Source organism: Physella acuta, unplaced genomic scaffold (assembly GCF_028476545.2).
Source record: "Physella acuta isolate Inbredline_101_S28 unplaced genomic scaffold, ASM2847654v3 ptg001123l, whole genome shotgun sequence".
NCBI lineage: Eukaryota > Metazoa > Mollusca > Gastropoda > Physidae > Physella > Physella acuta.
Window position 1 is genome coordinate 105,057 of NW_026732640.1, and position 25,420 is coordinate 130,476.

General features: G+C 39.3%; 1 protein-coding gene across 1 annotated transcript; it reads left to right on the plus strand.

Moving 5' to 3' along the window:
- The first annotated feature begins 942 nt into the window (after window positions 1–942).
- LOC131956032 (neuropeptide prohormone-4-like) lies at window positions 943–14,465 on the plus strand. The gene is made up of 5 exons (XM_059320376.1): window positions 943–1,015; window positions 3,247–3,378; window positions 6,401–6,514; window positions 10,997–11,142; window positions 14,418–14,465. The coding sequence occupies exons 1-5, from the start codon at window positions 943–945 to the stop codon at window positions 14,463–14,465; spliced, it is 513 nt and encodes a 170-aa protein (XP_059176359.1).
- Window positions 14,466–25,420: the final 10,955 nt, after the last annotated feature.

The window sequence follows — 25,420 nt, forward strand, 5'->3', positions numbered from 1 at the left end:
AGGTTTCTGCGGAAAAAAATTTCAAATTCTCAGGTGTGGCGCCCCGGCGTTTTTTTTTTCTATATACGGTATATAAAAATAAAAGTCGATTTTTTATTTTGACACCATTCATCTGATCGCTATCAAACTTTGGTGAGTTCATTAGAACACTTTAAGGAAGGGTTCTGTAAAAAATCATTTTAATTTAACAAGGGCGGCGCCACGGGAGGGTGCGATTTTTCTCTATATACAGTATATAAAAAAATTAAAGTGAATTGCCGGGACACCGTTCACACGATCGACATGAAACTTTGGTAAGATGTTGAAAATACTCCTGGGTAGGTTTCTGCGCTAAAAACATTTTCAAATTCGCTGGGGTGGCGCCCCGGCAGGGCGCGATTTGTTTTTTCTCTATATACGGTTTATAAAAATAAAAGTTTATTTCGGTTTCACACCGTTCATTCGTGTACCATGAAACTTTGGGGAGAAGATTAGATCACTCAATGGTAGGGTTCTGCAAAAAAATATTTTTCTAATATTGCAAGGGCGGTGCCACCGGGGGGAGCGATTTTTTTTCTCTATAAACGGTATATAAAAAATAAAACTCGGATTCGGTTCATCGGAGTGCCATGAAACTTTAAGGAGTAGATGAGAATACTCCCGAGAATATTTCTGCGTAAAAGAAAACTAAAGTTTCTTATGGGCGGCGCCATGTAGGGTACAATTTTCGTCAATACACGATTTGGCGCCCAGAGTTTTAGAGTTTTAAAACACTTCCTGAGTGATCCATGCTTTTACTAGTGTTAAAATGTTTTATTCATACTTTACTATAAAATAAAAACAATTTAACATGGCATAATAATAAAATGCTGCAATTAATCACTAAAAAATATAAACTTTTGATTTGTGCTCTTTACACTACAGGTTTGATTGGTTAGATTCTTAATCACCCAAGCCCTAAAAATGTTAAAAATAACTATCCTGAAAAATGTGCTTGCTTTGTTTGTGATTGCTACATTGCCGCTAGCGGATGCAGGTAACATATATATATATATATATATATATATATATATATATATATATATATATATATATATATATATATATATATATATATATACATATACATATATATATATATATATATATATATATATATATATATATATATATATATATATATATATATATATATATATATATATATATATAGTTCCATGACAAATACCTATTACCTATACCTATATTATCTATATCTATCTTCTATCTTCTATATATATAAAAAGCAATGTATGTGTGTGTGTGTCTGTGTGTGTGTGTGTCTTTTATGCATTACCACACCTCTTATCACATCGCCGTGAAACTTCGGGAAGTTGTTGAGAATATTCCTGGAGAGGTTTCTGCGAAAAAAAAAATTCAAATTGGCAGGGGTGGCGCCCCGGCAGGGCGCGATTTGTTTTTTCTCTATACATGGTATATAAAAAAAAGGGCGGCGCCACGGGAGGGTGCGATTTTTCTCTACATACTGTATATAAAAATAATAAAAGTGAATTGCAGTGACACCGTTCATCCGATAGGCATGAAACTTTGAGAAGATGTAGAGAATATTACTGAGGAGATTTATGCGCTAAAAACATTTTCAAATGTGCAGGGGTGACGCCCCGGCAGGGCGCGTTTTGTTTTTTCTCTATATGTGGTATATAAAAATAATTAAAGTGAATTGTGGTGACACCGTTCACACGATCGCCATGAAACTTAGGAAAGTTGCTAAAAATATATCCGAGGAGGTTTAAACAGAAAAAAAAAATTCACATTCGCAGGGGTGGCGCCCCAGCAGGGCGTGATTTGTTTTTTTTCTCTCTATACGGTATATAAAAATAAAAGTCTATTCCGGTTTTACACCTTTCATCCGATCGCCATCAAACTTTGGGAAGTTGATTAGAACACCCCAGGAAAGGGTTCTATAAAAATATCATTTTTATTTTCGCAAGGACGGCGCCACAGGAGGGTGCGATTTTTCTCTTTATAAAAATTAAAAGTCGATTGCGGTTTCACGGCGTTATTCCGATTGCCATCAAACTTTGGGGAGTTGATCAGAACACTCCAGGGAAGGTTTCTGTAAAAAAAAAAAATATTTTTTTTTAAAAATTGAATAGGCGGCGCCACGGGATGGTGGGATTTTTCTCTATATACAGGTATATAAAAATAAAAGACGATTGCGGTTCGACACAGTGTATCTGGGTGCCATAAAGGTTTCTGGGGCTGGAGGGGGGTGAGTGGTGGTGGGAGGCGAGATTTAATTTTGCATGGGCGGCCCCCCGGCAGGATGCGATTTAGCGCCCTGGTCTTTCCCGTGAGCGCTATGGCGACTACGTTTGGTCTAAACAGTGTGACAGACAATGGATAGGATGGGGCGTTACAAACGCTGACTAAATTGAATCAGGCGTGTCCGCCGGCACCCTGGTATGATGCGATTTGGATGCAAAAAAAATATTTCAGTTTCCATCCCCAAAGGCTCAGTTGGGCCGCTGAAGGCCATGTATTGTGTTTTATTTTAATAATCAGAAAAATTAACCAAGTTTAGATTATTAACTGGGATGTTTCTTTTTGTCCGTAAAAAATCCAAACAGTTTCGTCACTTTGCGAATGATGCTATTAGCTTCTATTTTTAGACAATACAATCACAAATTGAGATCGAGCATATAATAATAGACCATTAGTAACGCTAACATATTGCATCAGTCACACTGATGTTTAAAACACGTCAAATAATATTTTACGTGCTAAAGAAAAAAATCCTGTTCATTTGTGTCACTTTAGCGAATGACGCAATCTGGATCATTGTTAACAGGATGCTATTTGGCACGATGGCGCCAGTTTGTTTTAAGGAGCCAGGGGCCGTACGTGGCGCCTATGCGGTAGTGTAATCGAGGAGGGGGGGTGCTCCTGAGAGCGCCCCTCTACATCCCTGACACATGGGTGGTCACCGAAGTGTGTTCTACCTGATTATTTCGGTGAATGATTAATGTACACATAAGGTTTTCACGCGGTAGTGTAGGTAAACCCGTGTCCCGGTGTTTATGATCCAAGCGCAGGCATTGTTTACATTTAAATAACTCACTTTTAAAAAACAAGTTTACGCGTCTAAGAATATAGGATTGGTAACGTATTGATGAAACCCTTCTTCTATCCTCGCAGCACATCCATACAACAGAATTTTAGTTTTAAATCCTGTGTTCTCTAATGGTGTAATTATGTATTTCGCAGGCAACACTTGTCCGGCCGGAAAACCCTTCATGTGCCGGTCCTCACCTACCTGTATAGCACTGAAGTTTATCTGTGATAAAAACTATGATTGTGAGGACGGATCAGATGAGGACCCAGCCGACTGTTTGGCCTGTACGTACAGGGTGTGGGGTGAGGGATTTGATGCGTGGGGGATGGGAGTGTGGGAGAGAATTGATGCTTGGATTGATAGATACTCGGGTGGATTGACAGATGCGTGAGTGGATGAATGGGTGGGTAGGTGGATTGAATCGTGGGTGGGTGGTTGTATTGATAGATGCGTGAGTGGATGTATGAGTAGGTGGGTTGATTGATGCGTGAGTGGGTGGGTGGATTGATGAGTGTGTGGGTGGATTGATGAGTAGGTGGGTGGATTGATGCGTGGGTGGGTGGTTGTATTGATAGATGCGTGAGTGGATGTATGAGTAGGTGGGTTGATTGATGCGTGGGTGGGTGGGTGGATTGATGAGTGTGTGGGTGGATTGATGAGTAGGTGGGTGGATTGATGCGTGGGTAGGTGGTTGTATTGATAGATGCGTGAGTGGATGTATGAGTAGGTGGGTTGATTGATGCGTGGGTGGGTGGGTGGATTGATGAGTAGGTGGGTGGATTGATGCGTGGGTGGGTGGTTGTATTGATAGATGCGTGAGTGGATGTATGAGTAGGTGGGTTGATTGATGCGTGGGTGGGTGGGTGGATTGATGAGTGTGTGGGTGGATTGATGAGTAGGTGGGTGGATTGATGCGTGGGTGGGTGGTTGTATTGATAGATGCGTGAGTGGATGTATGAGTAGGTGGGTTGATTGATGCGTGGGTGGGTGGGTGGATTGATGAGTGTGTGGGTGGATTGATGAGTAGGTGGGTGGATTGATGCGTGGGTAGGTGGGTGGATTAATACGTGGATGGGTGAGTGAATTGATAGATGCGTGAGTAGATGGATTTGTGGGTGGGTGGATTGATGCTTGGGTGGGCAGATAGATGCGCGGGTGGGTGTGTACTTGGTTGGATAGGTGCATACGTGGATTGATGGATGTGTGTTTGTGGGTGGATGGATGGGTATTAGGTTTGTGGGTAGATTTATATATGGATGTGTAGATGTTTGGATTGGTGGGCTTGTGTTTCATGGTGGGTGGGTGTTTGAGTGGTTGGGGGGGGGGGGGGCGGATTATTGCTGTATAGGTGGGTGTGTAGATGTTATGGTGGGTGTTTGAGTTGGTGGTGAATGTTTGGGTGGGTCGGTGGCTGAGTATTTGGGTCGACTGAAGTGTGATTGAATAGACGTATGTGGTGGTAGTATTGATGGTTGGCTGGATGGACTCGTGTATGGATCTCTATTTTTATGGATTGTTAGCTGGATAAGCTCATGGATAAGTAGACGGATATACCCATATCCTTGAAGACTAAAACCACGATAATCTAATGATTGCCAAGCGAGTGACACCTATCACATACCTCAACACTAACCATCTCTTAAAACCTAAAGTAAATTTAGAGCTAATCACGTACATGCAACGCTAAACTACGACGCGGGGCCACAAGTCAAACCTCGCTACGGCACTTTTATCTGGCCGTTGCTATGTACGGCGAGTAAACAAAACAAGCCGTTGTCAAGGTGTGCCGGCCAATTTTTTAAATGTCATGAATGAAGCCATGCCAGACAAGTGCACTGTCGTGTACGGTGCTGTCCCTTGACGTACCCATAAACCACGTGCCCGCCTACATCATCCAAGTTTGGAGTCAGAAGTAATTTGATGCAGGCCTAACACGTGAAACAAGAGTTATGGGGATTTGATTTTAATTATTACCTTAAATTGTAAAGAGTTAAGGGAATTTAATTTTAATTATTACATTAAATTGTTATGCGGATAGTAGTTTAATTATAACTTTTTAACTGTCAACAGCTATGGAGATTTTATTTTAAATGTTACTTTAAAACTGAAAAATTATTGGCATGTAGTTCAATAGTTACCAAAAAATTGTAAACTGTAATGGGGATTGTATCTATATATATATATATATAATTCTCTTCTGGGATCAGTTAGAAAACAAGCTGCAAGCGCGCCTTTGCAGTCCCCTCTCTTCCTCTCTATCACTACCACCCCCACCCCACCCCCACATGATCTGGTGAGCGGTGTTCACTCTGTTTACATTTTACAATCACAGAGATGGGTTTGGTGACGGCTATTAGGGGCAGATAATTTAGTTTGAAACGATTTTAAACTTACAGGAGGTAACTAAGAGGAGGCTGCTTTCACGTGGGGGGGGGGGGGGGGGTTAGTGTTTTTAAGCAAATAATTTCAATGGCAGCATTGGTACTGTCGAATTCACAAATTATAAATTACTGAAAAGTAGAAAAAAAACAACTAAATAGCGGCGTATGATACGCAGCGGGTCAGCTCGTTTTTCATATTACTTTAAACTGTGAAAAGTTAAGTGAATAGTGTTTTAATTATTAACTTAAACTCCGAAGAAATTTTGGGGATTGTAGTATAATTATAGCTTTAACCGGTAGAGTTGATGGGGATTGTATTTTAACTAGTATCTTACAATAGTTATATGGGTTTGTGTTGTTATTATTACGGTAAACTGTGAAGAGGTATGTGAATAGTATTAGTTACGGTATTTTTTTCCTTTTTGATAAATCTAAAAGTTTCAATTTTTTTTTTATAATATTTTCTTTGGGTGGCGGGGGTTAACTTTTTGGCGGGGTTTGTCAAGACTAGATTTATTTAGACAATGCGAAGTCGAGGTTTGAAGATGTTTATAGCTGAGACATGAGCGTTTAAAATCTATTAGATCATGCGCAGTGGCTATATTAAAACAATTGAAACCAATCGGCTTTGATCATGCACAATAATGGGTGTTGATTGTAGATTTTTTTAAAAGCATGGGCAAAACATGTTTTCGACATGAGTAGTGTGTCAATTTCTATGTTTCCGTCATGCGCAGTATATCAATTTCTATGTTTCCGTCATGCGCAGTGAGTCAATTCGTATGTTTCCGTCATTCGCAGTGTGTTTAATTTTATGTTTTCGTCATGCGCAGTGTGTCAATTTGTATGTTTCCGTCATGCGCAATTTGTCAATCTCTATGTTTCCGTCATGCGCAGTGTGTCAATTTCTCGTTTCGCTTAGCAGCCCACCGGCCAGACACAGACTTTATATTCAACTTAATCGACCACGAAAAGAAATGGATGCTGCCAAAACTCTTCAACGGAGCCGCCCCTTTAAAGGTCGCTCATGCTCTAAGAGGTAACCCTCCCACCCCTGCCGTACGGTATTTTTTACGGGTGTCCGACAATGGACTCTTCCAAAGATAAAAAAAATGGGAGCTTGATTGTTAGTTAATAGTAGAAATACAAAATGTCAGATCTAGCTAGCAGGCATACATCGGACTAGACGGGAGCGCTGCCTTCGACATGCTTCCCCACCGGGACGATATATATATATATATATATATATATATATATATATATATATATATATATATATATATATATATATATATACACACACACATATATATATATATATATATATATATATATATATATATATATATATATATATATATATATATATATATATATATATATATATATATCATACATAAAGGTAAAGTATACTTTAACCACCCTTGCCCCCACCCAACCCAGAAAATTTAAGTCCCCCCCCCCCCCCCCTCCGTCCACCACCCTCTTAGAGACAAGGAACCCTGCTGATTAGTCCTATATTTGAATTTGATATTACTTCCCTGCTAAAATCCCAAAACCCCAAAGCCTGGAAAAGTCCATTGTAAAAAAAGGCCGTAAAAAATGTATAGTTTACTGGAAAACAGCAGCTTACGTGTTGCTAATTTTAGTATAACTTTACTCTCTCTTTAATTAATTGCAACTGGATTTATATTCTCTGTACCACTTATGACAAAGGTCTGGTCCATTCAAATCAAGGGGGGGGGCAGCAGTGCCGGCGCAAGGATTTTAACGCCCTAGGCAAAACTTATTAAAACGCCCCCTTTTCACACAAATTAATTACTAAAATATATGCATAAGAAAACAATTAATTAAAAGTGACATATTGATTTATTATCAATTGCCTACACGTTATAAGTCAGTGGCGTAGCCAGGATCGTCTCAAGTGGGGGGGGGGGGGGGGGTTCCAATTTTACCCGGGGACAAACTTTCGATTTGCACCTCCCCCCCCCTCACACTTTCGATTTGCACACCCCCCTCATATTTTTATGTATACCGAAGGGTCTATGGGGGGGGGGGGGGTTATGACCACCCCTACCCCCCCCCCCCCCCTGCCTACACCACTGTTATAAGTAGACATCAAATCAAATTTTACTTGCCTCTCTCGTCGCAAAAGTTTTGTACTAATTTCATCAATTCCAGTTTGCAAGCGTAATCACATTCCATTGATATTGTTGCTAAGTCTATATATGAAAAGCTAATTGAAGACTAACACACGCTCACACACAATTGTATAATGGTGATGTAATTATTTCTAATTGAAAATAAAAGTATTATAAAATTTAGAAAAAAGGACATTTTATTTAAATCTTAGCTCCATCACATATTTATTATTATGTAAATTATTAACTTATATGCTAATGTAAAATATGTTGTAATTTGTTTTACTGAAAATAAAAGGATTTTTTTTCTTTAAAAAAATAAATAGAAAATAAATAAATAATTAAATGAAAAGCCAATAATTACATGTTTAGTTTACGACGTAGAATGTGTGTCTAGTAACATAAAGCATTGCAATCTACAACGGTTACTGATGTATGTGTTTTTTCAACTTGATAATGCTACAAAAACCAACCAAACAATTTTGTTTAGAACCTATGCTCTTTATAATTTTTACAATAGCAAATAATAACTTAAAGTTGTATGTATATGTAAGCGGTGAACCTAAGGTGCAGGAATTTGAAATGAATGTAAAATTAAGCAACGAATTATCTCCCATTTGGAAATTTTAAATTACAAAATTTTATTCAAGGGTAATAACTTTCAACATAATAGCAAAATAAACCATGTGTAGCTAAGACATGTGTGAAAAACACAATAAAACGCTCTAAATTTCATTAGGTAATAAATCTTTTATATTAGCTATGCAACCTTGTGAAAACAATATATTTTGCTTATTGAATACTTAACCGTAGGTTTTGTTTGAAAGTCTAAAAACGGTAGCTATATTATAACATACTTCAATTCCATTTTGATGACAAACATTCTTATAACGTGTATTCTGAATTCAAACTTTAAAATATTTTGGATCCCTTTAATAAAGGGACATCTTTCAAAACATCAAACACGGGTAACTGTTTTAGACATTGCTAGAATTATTGATTAAAATATAAAAAAATTATAATTTGAAAAAAAAGAACAGTCTACGGTTAGTTATAAATTCCACCCTATATAATATTATATATTAATCATCTTTAATAATAGTTTCGCTGTCTGTCTATGTATCTATCTGTGTATCTATCTATTTTCTATCTGACAAGAACGCTATAGAGAAAACACAAGCAAATTAAAAACTTTCACAGTAAGACGGAAACGAAACATGACGTCACATTGCAGCATATAGTAGAAATTAGTCTATAACCGGAGAGTGCTCACAGTAATATGACGTCATTGATTCTCGAGTAAACATTGAATTAAAAAAAGCCAATTTTGTCTAATCTTAAAAGTGGTTTGCTTGCAGATTTTCTTTCATGCAATTATTTGGTTAGGGGCGAAGCCCCAGCCCCCCCCCCCCCCCCCCCCCCCTAAAGAACGTTTAAGCCGCCCCCCCCCCCCCTCTAAAGAAAAGACGTCATCGACACTCTATAATAAAAACACTTACATTACGGCCTAATTAATGTGTCTAATCTTTAAAGTGTTTTGCGTGAAGAGTTTCTTTCATGCATCTCATCCCGGTAGATCGTCTATGCCGACCCCCCCCCCCCCCTCAAATAAATGACGTCATCGAGACTCAATAATAAAAACACTGACATTACGGCCTAAATTATGCGTCTAATGTTATAAGTGTTTTGCGTGAAGAGTTTTTCTTGTGGTTGGGACAAAGCTCCTTTACCCCCCCCCACCCCCCACACGGTGGAACGTCTATTCCCACTCCCCCCCCCCCCCCACGGTAGAACGTCTAATTCCCCCCCCCCCTCCTCCCAAAAAGGCATAATATAATTTATAGAGAAAATATATACTTTTACCAGTGTCGTCCTTCCCCGACCCGTCGAAATTCAAGTGCCCCAACCCCGGGAAAAAACCAACACTGTCTGAGTAAAATTTATATCATTCGAAAGTAGGAAACAGGTCTATATTATAGAAGTGGGCTCTACCTGTAGTTTGTATGAGCTACAAATGCGACCAGTGTTTCTTTCAGAGTTATTCCTCCCCAGTTTTCTATAAAAAGTATATTTCGTAGACGTGCTTTATAGTGTGTGTGTGGGGAGGGGGGAGTGCTAGGGGCAGAGCCCCCCCCCCCCCCCCAACACTTAATTCGTGTTTGAGATTAGGTGCAAGGTTTATGGATTTGACTGCGAATGTGTTTAGTATCAATGTGCAGTAACTACGTGTAGATCAAGCTTAAATCCGGTTAAAATGCAGATTTTGGATAAAAATCCGTCTTCAATTACATTTTTCGTTTTCGGGTTAAATTTGAAGTTTAGGTAGCGATTTTCTTTTTTGATTTCGAGTTAAAGAAAAAAGACACCACTACCAACCTAGCGCCCGTTGTATCTCTCCCTAAACGTGCCATTTATCTCGTACTTAAGAGTAGTAATATAGGTTCCTAAAAAACTAAATATTTTTCATTTAGAGAACGCCTAACTTTCTTTTTAGTATGTTACGTACTGAAATGAAATCAGAGTTTCACCCAGGCATAAAGTCTACCGCCCTCCCGAACGTAATAAAATGTATATAGAAAATATATACTTTTAACAGTGTCCGCCCCCACCATCCTACAGAAAAAGTCTACCCCCCCCCCCCCCCTTGAAATTTCAACCCCCCCTCCCCCCCGGAGAAAAAAGTCTGGAAGAAACACTGATTGAAATCATCTGACTTACGATAAACTCGACTACTCGATATACTCTACTATATTCACAACACAAACTTAGATACCTAAACATAACTAGACTCGATGCTCCAGAACTACTACACCAACTCGTTTACTTCACCAAACTCTACAAACGGTACTCCCAATCAACAACGATTTCACTGGACCTACTATTACACATCAACAGTCAATTTAATGCGATACCTTAATACCAAATCAATACTCACGAACTCCAGACTTACGATACTTTATCACCTGCATTCTCATTTCTCTATTACCAATCAGATTCCACTAGACCTTCAACTACAAAACAGCCGAATAAAAATTATGACTCTTTAACACCTCGATACTTTATACCTACTAAACCCCACCAGTTTCATATGCGCATTCATCCTGTAGTCTAATTCTATCGTCAGGACTGACAAAATCCGATAGTGAATCATATGTGCGTGTGTTTTGATATCCGCCTAACGCAAGATACTGTACTGATCGAACCCCCGGGGTTCCGTAGAACCCAGGCTAAGAACCACTGCCCGAGTTACTATCTTCAATGTCTCTGCTTGTTATACCACTATCATTATTTTCTTTTAATTTTTCCCGCTTGTAACTTAACGGTTCAAACTTTCATTTACGTCATACAATACCTCCCCCCCACCCTTTATCTGTCAACAGAGGCCGCTGACATGGAGGAGTTACGCCTTACCCTGGGGTTAACGGACGAAAACGTCCAGAACCTTCGCACGGCCTTCACCTATGCTGTGGAGGGCGACGAGAGACCGCTTATGGCGATGGGCATGGAAGAAAGGCAGTGGCACGAGGTAGGTCTGGGGTGGGGGGGCATGGGTGACAAGCAGTGGCACGAGGTAGGTCTGGGGTGGGGCATGGGTGACAGGCAGTGGCACGAGGTAGGTCTGTGGTGGGGGGGGGGGGGCATGGGTGACAGGCAGTGGCACGAGGTAGGTATGTGGTGGGGGGGGGGGGGGCATGGGTGACAGGCAGTGGCACGAGGTAGGTCTGTGGTGGGGGGGCATGGGTGACAGGTAGTGGCACGAGGTAGGTCTGTGGTGGGGGGGCATGGGTGACAGGTAGTGGCACGAGGTAGGTCTGTGGTGGGGGGGCATGGGTGACAAGCAGTGGCAGGAGGTAGGCCTGGGGTGGCATGGGTGACAGGCAGTGGCACGAGGTAGGTCTGGGGTGGGGGGGCATGGGTGACAGGCAGTGGCACGAGGTAGGTCTGTGGTGGGGGGGCATGGGTGACAGGTAGTGGCACGAGGTAGGTCTGTGGTGGGGGGGCATGGGTGACAGGCAGTGGCACGAGGTAGGTCTGGGGTGGGGGGGCATGGGTGACAGGCAGTGGCACGAGGTAGGTCTGGGGTGGGGGGGCATGGGTGACAGGCAGTGGCACGAGGTAGGTCTGTGGTGGGGGGGGGCATGGGTGACAGGCAGTGGCACGAGGTAGGTCTGGGGTGGGGGGGCATGGGTGACAGGCAATGGTACGAGGTAGGTCTGGGGTGTGTAATGATCGCCGTCTGACAGACGCAGAACAGGCGAACACCTCGGGTTCGTTTGATGTAGTTAGACAGAAATACTCTTGGACAGAATGAACACACCTGCATCTACGTGGGCTTGTTAAAATAGTCTAGGGGAACGAACACATAGGAAAGATGTTACTCAAACTATGCTTAACTGACAACTACTATTTAATCTGTGTACAATTATATACAAATGACACCAGGTCGAAGTAAAATATAATACAACTTAAGATCGATAATAAACAGAAAAAAGTCAACTTATAGATCTCTCAAGGTTACTGAAATAAACCTCCAAACTAGATAACAAACTATCGCCGATGTGACAAGGGTGAAATAATTCACCTAGAGAAAATATCAGTAACACTAAAAGTGGTCACACAATACCTTATATAAGGAGATAAAATATGCCACAAACTAAACAACTGAAAATGGCGCACAAAACATACGGCCCATCTCTCCCCTAGTCCAAAGTCAATCTAGCTGCCTCGAGAAGTCTCGTGTCGAGTTTATATCCAGGATCAAAACCAAGGGAGGTTACTGTAATGTTGTAAGGTCATTGGTCGATTATCGGTTAAGGATCTTCAATGTCATAAGACCATTGGCCGAGGGTCTGATAAGGATTAAAAATCCAATCACATCAGGTGACGGAGTTCAGTTGAACGAGGAGATCAGGTGACCTAACAACTCTCTCAAGGTCAACCACATAACTCAAGAAACTAAATAATATAAATAAAGAAAAGACCTAAGTAGGTCACAGGTGGGAGGGGGGCATGGGTGACAGGCAATGGCACGACGTAGATCTGGGGTGGGGGGGCATGGGTGACAGGCAATGGCACGACGTAGATCTGGGGTGGGGGGGCATGGGTGACAGGCAATGGCACGACGTAGGTCTGGGGTGGGGGGGCATGGGTGACAGGCAATGGCACGACGTAGATCTGGGGTGGGGGGCATGGGTGACAGGCAATGGTACGAGGTAGGTCTGGGGTGGGGGGGGGGGGCATGGGTGACAGGCAATGGCACGACGTAGGTCTGGGGTGGGGGGTGGCATGGGTGACAGGGAATGGTACGAGGTAGGTCTGGGGTGGGGGGGCATGGGTGACAGGCAATGGTACGAGGTAGGTCTGGGGTGGGGGGCATGGGTGACAGGCAATGGCACGACGTAGGTCTGGGGGGCATGGGTGACAGGCAATGGCACGAGGTAGGTCTGGGGTGGGGGGGCATGGGTGACAGGCAATGGCACGACGTAGGTCTGGGGTGGGGGTGGCATGGGTGACAGGCAATGGTACGAGGTAGGTCTGGGGTGGGGGGGGGCATGGGTGACAGGCAATGGTACGAGGTAGGTCTGGGGGGCATGGGTGACAGGCAATGGCACGACGTAGGTCTGGGGTGGGGGGTGGCATGGGTGACAGGCAATGGTACGAGGTAGGTCTGGGGTGGGGGGGGCATGGGTGACAGGCAATGGTACGACGTAGGTCTGGGGTGGGGGGTGGCATGGGTGACAGGCAATGGTACGAGGTAGGTCTGGGGTGGGGGGGGCATGGGTGACAGGCAATGGCACGACGTAGGTCTGGGGTGGGGGGTGGCATGGGTGACAGGCAATGGCACGACGTAGGTCTGGGGTGGGGGGGGCATGGGTGACAGGCAATGGTACGAGGTAGGTCTGGGGTAGGGGGAGAGATAGTGGCACGAGGTATGTCTGGGGGTGGGGGTGGGGGAGAGACAGTGGCACGAGGTTGGTCTGAGGTGGGGGGGGACAGTGGCACGAGGTAGTTCTGGGGTGGGGGGTTATTGGCACGAGGTAGGTCTGGGGTGGGGGCAGTGGCACGAGGTAGTTCTGGGGAGGGGGGGGGGGGAGAGACAGTGGCACGAGGTAGGTCTGGGGTGGTGGGAGAGACAGTGGCACGAGGTAGGTCTGGGGTGGGGGGGGTATTGTCACGAGGTAGGTCTGGGGTGGGGGGCAGTGGCACAAGGTAGTTCTGGGGTGGGGCAGTGGCACGAGGTAGGTCTGAGGGGGAAGAGACAGTGGCACGAGGTAGGTCTGGGGTGGGGGGCAGTGGCACGAGGTAGGTCTGGGGTGGGGGAGAAACAGTGGCACGAGGTAGGTCTGGGGGTGGTGGTGAGAGACAGTGGCACAAGGTAGTTCTGGGGTGGGGGGGGCAGTGGCACGAGGTAGGTCTGGGGTGGGGGGGACAGTGGCACGAGGTAGGCCTGGGGTGGGGGGACAGTGGCACGAGGTAGTTCTGGGGTGGGGGGGCATGAGGGACAGACGATATGAGGTAGGTCTGGGGGTGGGGCATGACAATAGCACGAAGTAGGTCTGGTGGGTGGGACAGACAATGGTGCAGCTGCACAATAGTGCAGGGTGTAAATCCTTGTCCTTGGAGTCGTTGAAAAATATTGATTTAATAATTTTTTCTTTCAGTGTATATTTGATGTCTCTTCTACCAATTACAATATTCTGTTTCTCTTCCCAATTATGAAATGTGATAATTCTCCTAACAATGACTAAAATACTGTTGCTCCTAACATTGACTAAAATGCTGTTTCTCCCCCACATGTAGGTTCAGCGCCTGTTCGAGGAGATTTTAAACAGCGGCTTCTTGCCCTAGACGACAACCCGGAAGTCATGAGATCATCAGGTCAAGGCTGCTTGAAGATCGACCAAAAGGGACCAATCAGAAGAAAGCCCCAACAATATAGTAGAACTTTCCATACAAATCCCGTGGACTATTCATTTATTTGCAAAATTAAATCCAAAAGTTTTCGTTTTCACATTTTTTTAAAAAGCGATCATTGATATTTTTGTTTTTAAAAAATAAAATTTAATAAAAAAAATATTTTTTTTTTTTTTTTTGAAATTGTGATATAGGCCTATGTTATTTAAAAAAAAATGGATGTGTGTTGTTTATTTTTTTTAAAATATCAGAACATGGCGAAATCGGTTCTCTTAGCCCACCTCCCAACTTTCAAAGTACTATGACCAATGTAAGTGTGTGTTAGCCTTTTTTTTCTCTTTGTCTTGGTGATCTCCGACCTCATAGATCACGTGTTTAGTAGACGACGCAGGGCGCTGCCATGATGTGGAATAAATATTCTTTAAAAACTGTACCCGTGTTGATTAATCTGAAACAAAAAAATTAAATATATCATGTTTGAGCTGTGTTTATAATATTATACATAGGAGGGCACAAATTATTTAAACGCTTCTTCAACCAGTACAATTGGCTCCGCATTCTTTGTTGACTATGTGCGAGAGGGCAGCGCACATCTGCGAAATCCAAGACTTCGAGCTGTTTTGTCCGTTGGATTCCACTTTGTTTCCTCTAGCTTATTTCATTATTAAAACAATTAGTCAACAAAATACCCATGAAGTATTCCAATGTAAACAATAAATGTTCCTGATAGCTTACTACGAATCTTAAGGGGCAGTTATTTGGGGTTTAGTAAAGTTTTAGTAAACAAAAATCATGCACCGTAATTATTAAATCTTCTCCGGACTGTCGCACACACATATAAACACACACACACACACACACATATATATATATATATATATATATATATATATATATATATATATATATATATATATATATATATATATATATATATATAGTGTAACCCGGGGTAATTCCATACACTACTTTTCTAACAAATTTGTAAAAAATCTAAAATTAACATACCACAATATAATATTGAGAGTATAACTAGACATGCGTTACTTATATGATGGCAAACAAATATAGAGATAATTCACAAAATAAAATACAATTTTAAAATATTTCACTTTTATTGCAAAAACATGGCAAGTGGGGCAATTCCACACACATTATGAAAATTTAAAAATTCATGTATTTAAAAATTTGTAGAAAACATTTTTCCCCTTGGAAACAATTTTGCATGGGGGCAACCACTCTTCATCACTGGATGAAGAGAAAGCCTCAATTTCTTCCTCCTGAATTCTGCTCTCATCTGTCATAGGTCGAAGTTATTTGTTTATAATTGTGGACCATTCTGAAATAAGAACAAAATTAAATGTTTAGTCTAATGAGTTATATGCTGTATGATAATTTTTTTAAATTTTCAATGGCTTAATATTGTAACCCAGTTTTCAGGCTTGTACTTCTTTCCCGTGCTTTCGTGTTGGATAACAGTTTTGATTTGTTTCGATCGATTTATAGCAGTGTGGTGTCCCTTTAAAAAAACAATTGTCTTGTCTTATCGGCGAAGTTGTTTACTGCTTTTGTTTGTCACTGGTACCTTATTGATAAGTTCTATCACTATCCAAATAATTCTGCTTTTTGATTTAATCACTGAAAGTTTAAAAAGTTGGATTTTTATGATTTTCTTTATTGTATTTCCTTTTATTTTGTCTCTTGTTTTAACCATTGCTGTTGTCAAGAAACTTTTCGCGTACAAAAGGCAAAATGCATGGGTATTCCAACACACCTGCTCTAGCAGGATTAAACAAAGAGAACTAATGCTGACCTACTACATGACGGATATTGTTATCATTTTTGTAACACTATATTTCCCTTGTTTGATCGTCTTTTTGTATACACAAGCAACTAATGCCACTTTATTTTTTTATTATGATTTTATGTGGGTGTTTGACTTTGCTACAATTAGCCTTGGCCTTAATCAAGTTGTGAATTTCATTTTGTATTTTATGTTGATTAAGCAATTTAGGAAGAAATTTCTAAAAATCATACGTGTAAGCAATGCTTGCTCCTGGAAAGCTCTTGTCAGCGGCCTAAGTCCCAGGAGGGGCAACAGGCAAACCTAACCTAATGATTGCTCTGAATTTATGAATATTTTGTGTCACACAAGCTGGTATGTATTGTTACATTGAAATGGCTACTTATTATAAATAAAAAACATCAAATAGCCATTCATTACAAGATAATCTCCAATGCTATTTGCACAATTAAAATTTTAATTTAGTTGTCCTAATTTTTTTGATAAGAAATTATCAGATGTTTAATTGTATTATTATTTTTAGTAAGAGAAATCCTGCTGTATATAAGCCTAAATGTTGACAACAGAAAAAATATATTGTTATGAAAATATGCGTTCTATTTAACACTATTTTGTTTTTAGGTAAAGTTTGAATGGAAATAATAAAATGTAATTATACTTCCGTATTACTTGGCTGTGTTATAGTTATTATTATTATAAGTGTTTCTTTATAAAAATCTCATGCAAAGTGCGACTAACCAGCGATTTATACCTAGAAGAGTATGCCCAGGTAATGGAGGCATTGTATTGTCCAGAAACGGGGACAGGTTGTCCATTGACCGTAGTGTACCACGGTCAACTATGGTCAACAATGCCTAATTGAATAATAAAAATATGATGTCGTTGAAAGCCTTTGAAAGCATTTCACATAATGAGTACTATGTGGAATAAAATAAGGCAAAATCAGATATATGTATCCTCTGTTAAGTTAATTCAGTGTATTTTTCATTAAGTGAGATATTTATTCTTCAACAGTTATCAACAGAACAGTAGTTTTGTCCTTCTTGTGCATTTTTAATTTCTGTTCTTCAAAAGAACGGAGCGAAGGAAGTAACGCAACTCGTAGTTTACAGCGTGACTAAGTAAAATGTATCTTATCTCCCCTTAATAATCACTTGAAAGCGCGGGGTTTGTTTGTATAAGTATAGGGACGTGTAAGTAGGTCACCGAATTCTTGTTTTCGCACTTGCCAGTTGACATTTTTTCAAAGCAAATGTGAATTTTGTTCTGATATCGGTAAAAATTTTAGAAACTTAACCTCCGTTAATGTTAAGTTGTTTAAAATCGTAAACAATGATAAGGATATTAAAAGATATCTGCTAAAAGAAAATGTAGCCTACGTTAAATTATGATGTATTCTTGAAGATACGTAGTTTGTTATTATTTTTCAGGGTTTTTTCCAGGCATCTCTTCGGGGGAGCTCCCTTTCTCCCCATCCCGAAGAAAGTCTACCGCCTCACCTCCCTCTAACGAAATGGAATTTATATATAAAATAAATACTTTTACCAGTCTCCGCCCATTCCCCGGAGATAGCAAGTGTCTGAAAGAAAAACTGTTATTTATTTGAATCCGTAAACGTTGTAACAATATTAATATACAATATTAACATAATATTATCAATAGCTTTGGTATACAGGTGCTTAATATGATTCTATTAATGCTGAAAACTTTATAATTGTTACTTTAAAATTGGTATCTTAGAATCTTGAAGCGATGCATAGAAACAAAAAGCCGACGCATGTTTGTCCTCAATGTGAATCATGTTTAAAACAATTAAATTTAAAAGTGTATTCCTTATATTTTTTAGTGACATTTCTTTTCAAATTTTGATGTGATCATATATGTAAAATATGTTTATACTTAATCACAATCACTGAAATTCTAGCTTAAGCTATGTTTCAAGTGTTACAAGCAATACATAAGCAATACAAGAAGCAAGGCTTTGGTTTCATGATTGAAATTAGCTTCAAAACTTTACGTTTGGGATAATTTGGTCTTTGGACGAGTCACGTGGTCGAGTCATTAAAGCTCATGGTTGCTAAACCGAAAAGTGTAAAATTCGAACTCTCGGGCAGATCAGGCTCGTTGGCTGGGAACTGACACTCTTCTAGGAGAGACAATTCCAAAATCAATCAACTGCTGTCATTTTGTTTGTTCGTGGTTTGACAAAGGCAATGGCCTCAATGGCGCATAACCAGTTGACACGTATAATTAATTGTATTCGAGAGACTCTTTCCAACACTAAAGTTAAGAACGATGAAGAAGAAGAATAGTCTTAGGACGATGTAAGATCTGGAGTCATGGCACTGAGTCAATCCATTCACTGTTTCAACAGCGAGATTAATTTGTCCCTATTTACCTTGTAATTTGACAAACTGGACTACTAACCCGTTAGTCTCGAGTTCGAATCCGGGTTCAAGTCAGTAGACCGTCCCTGAGTCCACCCAACTTTGATGGGTACCTAACTTACGTTAGGGAAAGTAAAGGCGGCTGGGCATAGTGCTGACCACACTATCTCTTCATATGCCGAGGTCACAGAAACAAGTGAACTCTACTTCACTTGCCCCATAGATCGTCAGGTTTGAAAGGGAAACTTTACTTACTTTTACTTTATTTTCCTTGTAATTTGACAAACTGGGAAATGTATAATCGCACATTCGTCTGTTACAGCGTCTAGCCTAGACACCAAACATTCATTAAACACAATGTGGCGCATCTACAAGTAGAATTGTAAAAGTTGCTCAAACAAATAAAAAATATAAATCCATATAATCAACGTGTCTAAACAAATTGGTCTTAAATGTAAATCTCTGAACACATCATAGCAGCTCTCCGACTTTATAGATGACCGCATAATTTTTTTAATGATAAATCACTCTGGAAAAATTTCGGATGATTAGTTGTGTTTTTTTAAAAATAGAAACAACAGTTGTCGATACATTGTGTTTTTAATTATATATAAGAAACTGTTTTCAATAATAGCTAGTACATAAGAATGCTCTAGGTTTTTAGTTTAAAACAAAAAGTACATCATGTTTATACTTGCGGTTGTAATTCACGTCCCCGCTTTTATGCTGGTCAGCTGGTCAAACCAATAGACCTGAGCGACAAATGGTCCACCTCTTCTTTGTACTCGCTTGGCCTCGTCCAAAATTTATTAACAGTGTTTTCAAGAATTGATCAGCTACAGCAGTCAATTTAAAGTCTAGGTTTGAAGGGTCGGTTATTAGTTATACCATAATTATGTATATATATATATATATATATATATATATATATATATATATATATATATATATATATATATATATATATATATATATATTTATTTATTTAAATATGGCAAGAGATAAAAGTATGGTTACATTAAACAAATAAAAGCCGTTTGGGAACCATCGATTACACACAGTTTGTTGGCTGGCGGTTAATGCTGTTAGTTGCGGTCCATTGCTTTATAATTGATTCGCTATTGTTAGTATGTGTACACACACGCACGTTAAGCGCTGTTCTGATTCTAATCGTGTCTGATCATCTTGTTGATGTGTAAATTACACGGGAACAGGGCATTAACTCTTCCATTAATCATCCCCCGGATATTTCACCCCTCCCTATCATTACCCCCCGGAGTAATTACCCCCTGTCAATTATCCCCGGCCCAGTAGGACATTACCCACCCTGTCATAGCTTAAGGTTAAGTTAGGGTTAGAGCTAGGGTTTGAGTTTGGGCTAGGTCTAGGGTTCGCGCTAGGGTTAGGGTTAGGGTTCGGGCTTGGGCTAGGGCTAGGGCTAGGGTTAGAGTTATGGTTATGGTTAGGGTTAGGGTTAGGGTTAGGGTTAGGGTTAGGTTTTAGGGCTAGGGCTAGGGCTAGGGTTAGGGTTAGGGTTAGGGTTAGGGTTAGGGTTAGGGTTAGGCTTTAATCTATGTCTAGAGTTGGGTTTGGTTTTGGGTTTATTTTAGGGAGAGGTGAATTCTTAGGTTTTTCGTCTTTGTCTTAAGTTTAGGATTAAGGTAATATATAATTATATAGTTGGAGTTAGAATCAAGATTCTATCTTGGTGGATGGGGGGGGGGGTAATTCCTCAGGGGAGTAATTAACAGGGGGGTAATTTCTCCGGGGGGTAGATAGGGGGGAATGTCCGGGGTAATGTCTTGTAGCCAATTTACACATGGGTAATCCGTTTGCAGGGTTCTCTAGTTTATGCGTCCAATAGTTGAAAGGTCCGTTTGCTAATGTTTGTGTTCATAATAATATGGATATTTTTGTATATGAATAAGTGCGAGGAGGATAGTTTTTTGTCTATGAGTATGTTTATTTACATTTGTGGTTGTGGTTTGTTTTGGATATGGTTATGTTTAAAGTTAGGGTTATATATGTATTGTATATTTGCAAATATACATTAATTGGAGCATTAATATATTCCCGAAATTCGGACAGCGCCAGTTATATAATGCTTAATAGAACACATAAATCGCAGTCCTTTACAGATACCATTTTCACAAAAGCCAGTGCAGAGCCTCGCCGGGACGGCTAGCCTATATATACAACTCTGCAGCGGGCGGACTGGCTTTGTGTTATACGCCTGAACAGATCGGGTTCAGTTTTACCACACTTGTGCATCGTAACACTGGAGAGGTAAGTGCTCACTTTCTGGTTAAATTAAGTGACATTTCAAATTGTTTTCAATATTTGAAATATTTGTATACGCCGTAGGGGGGGGGGGGGCATCATTTCCAAAATGTTTAGATCTTTATAATTTTAATATTATGTGATTCTTTCAACGCTGGTGCTGTTTAGTTTCTTATTTATAGACTTCTGTATTCACTTAATTTGTATTTGTAAAACTCTCTGAAAAAAACCCCAGGTCTGATGATATTCTATACCAGGGGTCTCCAAACTTTTCAGAACGAGGGCCGCATTAACTATCGGGGGCCAGAGTTTCTTTAAGGCATCTCTTCAGGGTCGTGGCGCCCCCCTCCTCCCGAAGAACGTCTACCGCCCCTCTGCCCCCCCCCCCCCCCAACTAAATATAATTTATAGAAATATAAATTTAGAAATATATACAATTGTCAAGTGTCCAAACCCCCCCCCCCCCCCAACTCGAGGTCCACGTTTGCTCTCAAATTGTTCTTCACGTATTTCATTCTTGAAAATGTTTGTTTACACAGGTATGTTGTTCGAAAATTTGAAAAGTACTTTGATGCAAAAGTTTTAATGTTAGGAAAGTCTTTATTGTGCAAGAACGTATGAAAACCCATCCGCCCTTCTTTGAACGTGTCTCTATGGAAGTCATTTTCTTGCAATTCAATGACCTCCAGCTGCAGTTAATCTTTGCGACTGAAAACATTTGCTTCAAATGGGCTTTGAAACAGTCTCATTTCTTCTGCCTTTGTATCCAAGTAAGAAAACCGCTATTGAAACTGCAGCTGGAGTTATTTAATCATCTCGCATGTAAATGACGTGGGGAACTCAGTGGTTGCTTCAGCCGTAAAGACCTTGCACTGCTGAAAGTGTGTCAAGTTGTTAGCCTGTACTTGTTCCAAAAACATGACAAGTTTGTATCTAAAGGCCTTTAGGTGGGTGTATAGATCAGAAACTAGATTTCACTCTCTTGCCGTTTTAGGTTCGGAAAATTTAAATAACTAGTTATGTCTGCAGCAGAGGTCTTCATCAGACAATAATTGCTGTGACTTGCCTTTAATATCAGAAAGTCACCTGTTTCTTTTCTTAGATACTCTGCTCAGAATTTTCTCGCAAAATTAGCAATCCTACTGATGTGAAATATGGTAAATCTTGCGATTTTGTGTTTGTCTCTGAACTATCTATGTTTAGATATCCTCTTCGGTAACAGTGTCATACATTATATGTAGGGAAGCCAGCTCTTGTGTTATCTTCATGTCTTCATTCACACCACTAATGAACACAAGCAGTTGAGAGGTGGAACAGCTGCCCAGCGACTCATCCATTGCAATTGAAAAATGGCGAAACTTGCTTGAATTTTTCGCTATTTGAGTCGCAATGTTTTCACCAATGTCTGCAACACGGCAAATAGTTGTATTTGCACACAAAGCTACATTTTCAAATAGTTTTGAATTTTCTGTGCAAAGCTCCTCAGCCACCTCCAACAAATATTTATTCAGTGGACAAAGATATCGTCGCGGGCCGGATAAAATGACCTCGCGGGCCGCATCCGGCCCGCGGGCCGTAGTTTGGAGACCCCAGTTCTATACTATAAAATACTAATACCAACATAATTTAAGTTTTACTTTTACTGATTATTATTAAAAGCTGAATTATTTCTTAATTATTAATTATTATATCAATACTTTAGTTCAGTAGCTACATGATTTTAAAAGATTTGATATCATAGACTAATGCAGTAGAAAAAAAATGTCTCATTTTTTTATAGAGCATAGCGCCAGTTTGTAAACACCAAAGTTCTTCATTTTATTGATTACCATTAAAGCATATTTTAAAAACAAAATGAAGGATTAAGAAGGGCTTTTACACGAGCACACGAATGAGAACACAACCTTAAATTTTAATGACAAAAAAATGAAAGCAGCTAACGTGAATAGTATGCAATGCATAGTGGACCGAATGACCGTTACATTTAGGGGTTAATTTCTTAGTCGAATGGATGAGCACTTGAAGGAAGGGAAGATTGTGTATCACTATTGAACGTCAGTGTAAAGACGTTATTTTGGCATTTTCTGTTAAACTCGTGGATGTTGTTGTTTCATACGAGTACAAATGTGTCTGTTGTTCTGGGAACAGTGAAGAAGGAAATATACTACTGTTTTAATTGTTCGGTGATATACACAGTTACTTGATTAATATAACTAAAAATTGTAGGAGATCTTTATGAAGTATATAATATGATTCGACATTAAGCTAAATTATAATACACCAATTTATTTTATACATATATTTTCACAAATTAAATAATATTTCATGGCTCTAGTCCTTTTGATTTAAATCTAAATATTAATTTTCCTTTGCATATTATTATATATTTTTTAAAATTATTTACACAAAGATCGTATTATGGGAATTATTTTTTAAAATATTTCAAGTTTTTAAATAACAAAATTTCTATGCGAAGCTTGACTACAATGAATAAAACTAGCAACTTTGGAAATGTACTGAACACAACACAAGTCACCGGCGATGTCGGAGACTTGGTTACAAATGGCGAAAATTCAACTTCCAATTCAACGTCGTAAGTAAAAACAAATAGCAGTGTTAGTCGAAATACGCTAATGTTGTTTTCTTTCAAACATTATGTTTACATTCGATACATATTTTCTCATACATTATTTTACGAACTAAATAATTGGCTCTGTGAGAGGGCGGTAGGTTGATATTTTGTTTTTCTCTAAACTGAAACCAACCAGTATATCCATTGTATCCCTTAATTATGTATTAAACACCTCATTATGTGTTTCTATGTGACGTGTACTTAAGAATGTTACTTCTTTATATTTTTCGGTTTTAAGTTTTGTTTCATTTGACTTGATTTCATAATTCTCTACTCTATTTGGCATCACTCAATTTGCTTGTGACAGTTTTAATTTTCTTCATAATTTCTCAAGAACGTTTTCTCAGCCATATATATAGAGAGACAGATGACAGAATAGTGTAACTATTAGATATAAGAATAATGTATTTATTTAAAGTATATGTTATAAGCTGTATTGCGATTTTAAAATGTGTCTGTACTTAAATGAAGTAATACTGTGGTCAGCACAACGCCCAGTAACGGGATAAATCTTTGTCAGAATGCGAGCCGGTGATAAATTATAGAGACTATCAGCTTCATATTTTCTACCAATCGATGTATTTTTGTTGCCAAACTACACAATAGCTGAGATACAATTTACCTCACTAGTTGCATTTATAAACAATGTAATCCTAGTACATGATATATTAGTCAAAATATATAAAATTTATATATATATATAATCAGCTTCCATATTTATAGAAAACAATCACAATGATCAATGTGGCCTCATTATTTTTTGTTTTACATTCTTTCTGAAGCTATACCAAAACTAAAAGCAAATACCTTAATAAATAACCTTGAGAAAGGCATGTGCTAAATACTGGAATTATGTTACGGAAAAAAAGAGACAAAGAAAATACAAACGAATCTATTCCAATCCCTAATTTAATATTATTTTCTTTTTTATTTAGTGACCTCAATTTGTTTGGTGACCCAATGGTCGTTTTAACTGTGGTCCTTGCTGCCATCGGTGTACCTGCCAACATTTTGATCATCGTCACTTTATGGACTCTAAGAGCCAAGAACCCAGGGACCTTGTTTGTGTTGGCTCTTGCTGGCTCTGACGGGATGGCACTGGTGTTTAAGCTAATGTTTTATATTATTGTGTGTTATGAGAAATGTTATTATTACACATCGTGGTTTGCACATGTAAGCGCTTTCAGCGGCCTATATTTTTTTCCCACTCTTTCGAATTGGATAACAGTATTGATTTGTTTTGATCGATTCATAGCTGTATTGCGTCCCTTTCAAAAATCAATTATTTTGTCATATCGGCGCAGTTGTTTAATTCTTTGTTTTGTTACTGGGGTTTTATTAATTAGTTCTAGCACTATATATGTATTTGCAATTTTTAATTTGATACATAAGAAAGTAAGTAAGTGGTTTTATATAACGATATTAACTGTAATTCCTTTAATTTTGTCTCTTGTCTTAACCATTGTTGTTGTCAATAAACTGTTAACATACAAAAAACGAAAAGCATCGGTATTTCAACACATTATTCACAGAAGAACAAAACCAAATGAAATCATGCTAACATACTTAATGATAACTGTTGTTATTGTTTTTCTTATGCTGTATTTTCCAATTTTTTTCTTTGCTGTGGATTCAGAAACACTTAACTATGACGATTGGATGTCCGAATTAGATTATATTTGCATTACCCTTAACCAAGTTTTGAATTTCATTTTTTATTTCATTTTAATTAAGCAATTCAGGCAAAAGTTTCTAAAAATAACACTGTGTAAGCAGTGATCATTGT

Excerpts from the sequence above, each read along its gene's own strand:
- LOC131956032 (XM_059320376.1), top strand. The coding sequence starts at position 943 with ATGTTAAAAATAACTATCCTGAAAAATGTGCTTGCTTTGTTTGTGATT. Across the intron at positions 6,515-10,996 it reads GGTCGCTCATGCTCTAAGAG|AGGCCGCTGACATGGAGGAG; the intron begins GTAACCCTCCCA and ends ATCTGTCAACAG. Across the intron at positions 11,143-14,417 it reads AAGAAAGGCAGTGGCACGAG|GTTCAGCGCCTGTTCGAGGA; the intron begins GTAGGTCTGGGG and ends CCCCACATGTAG.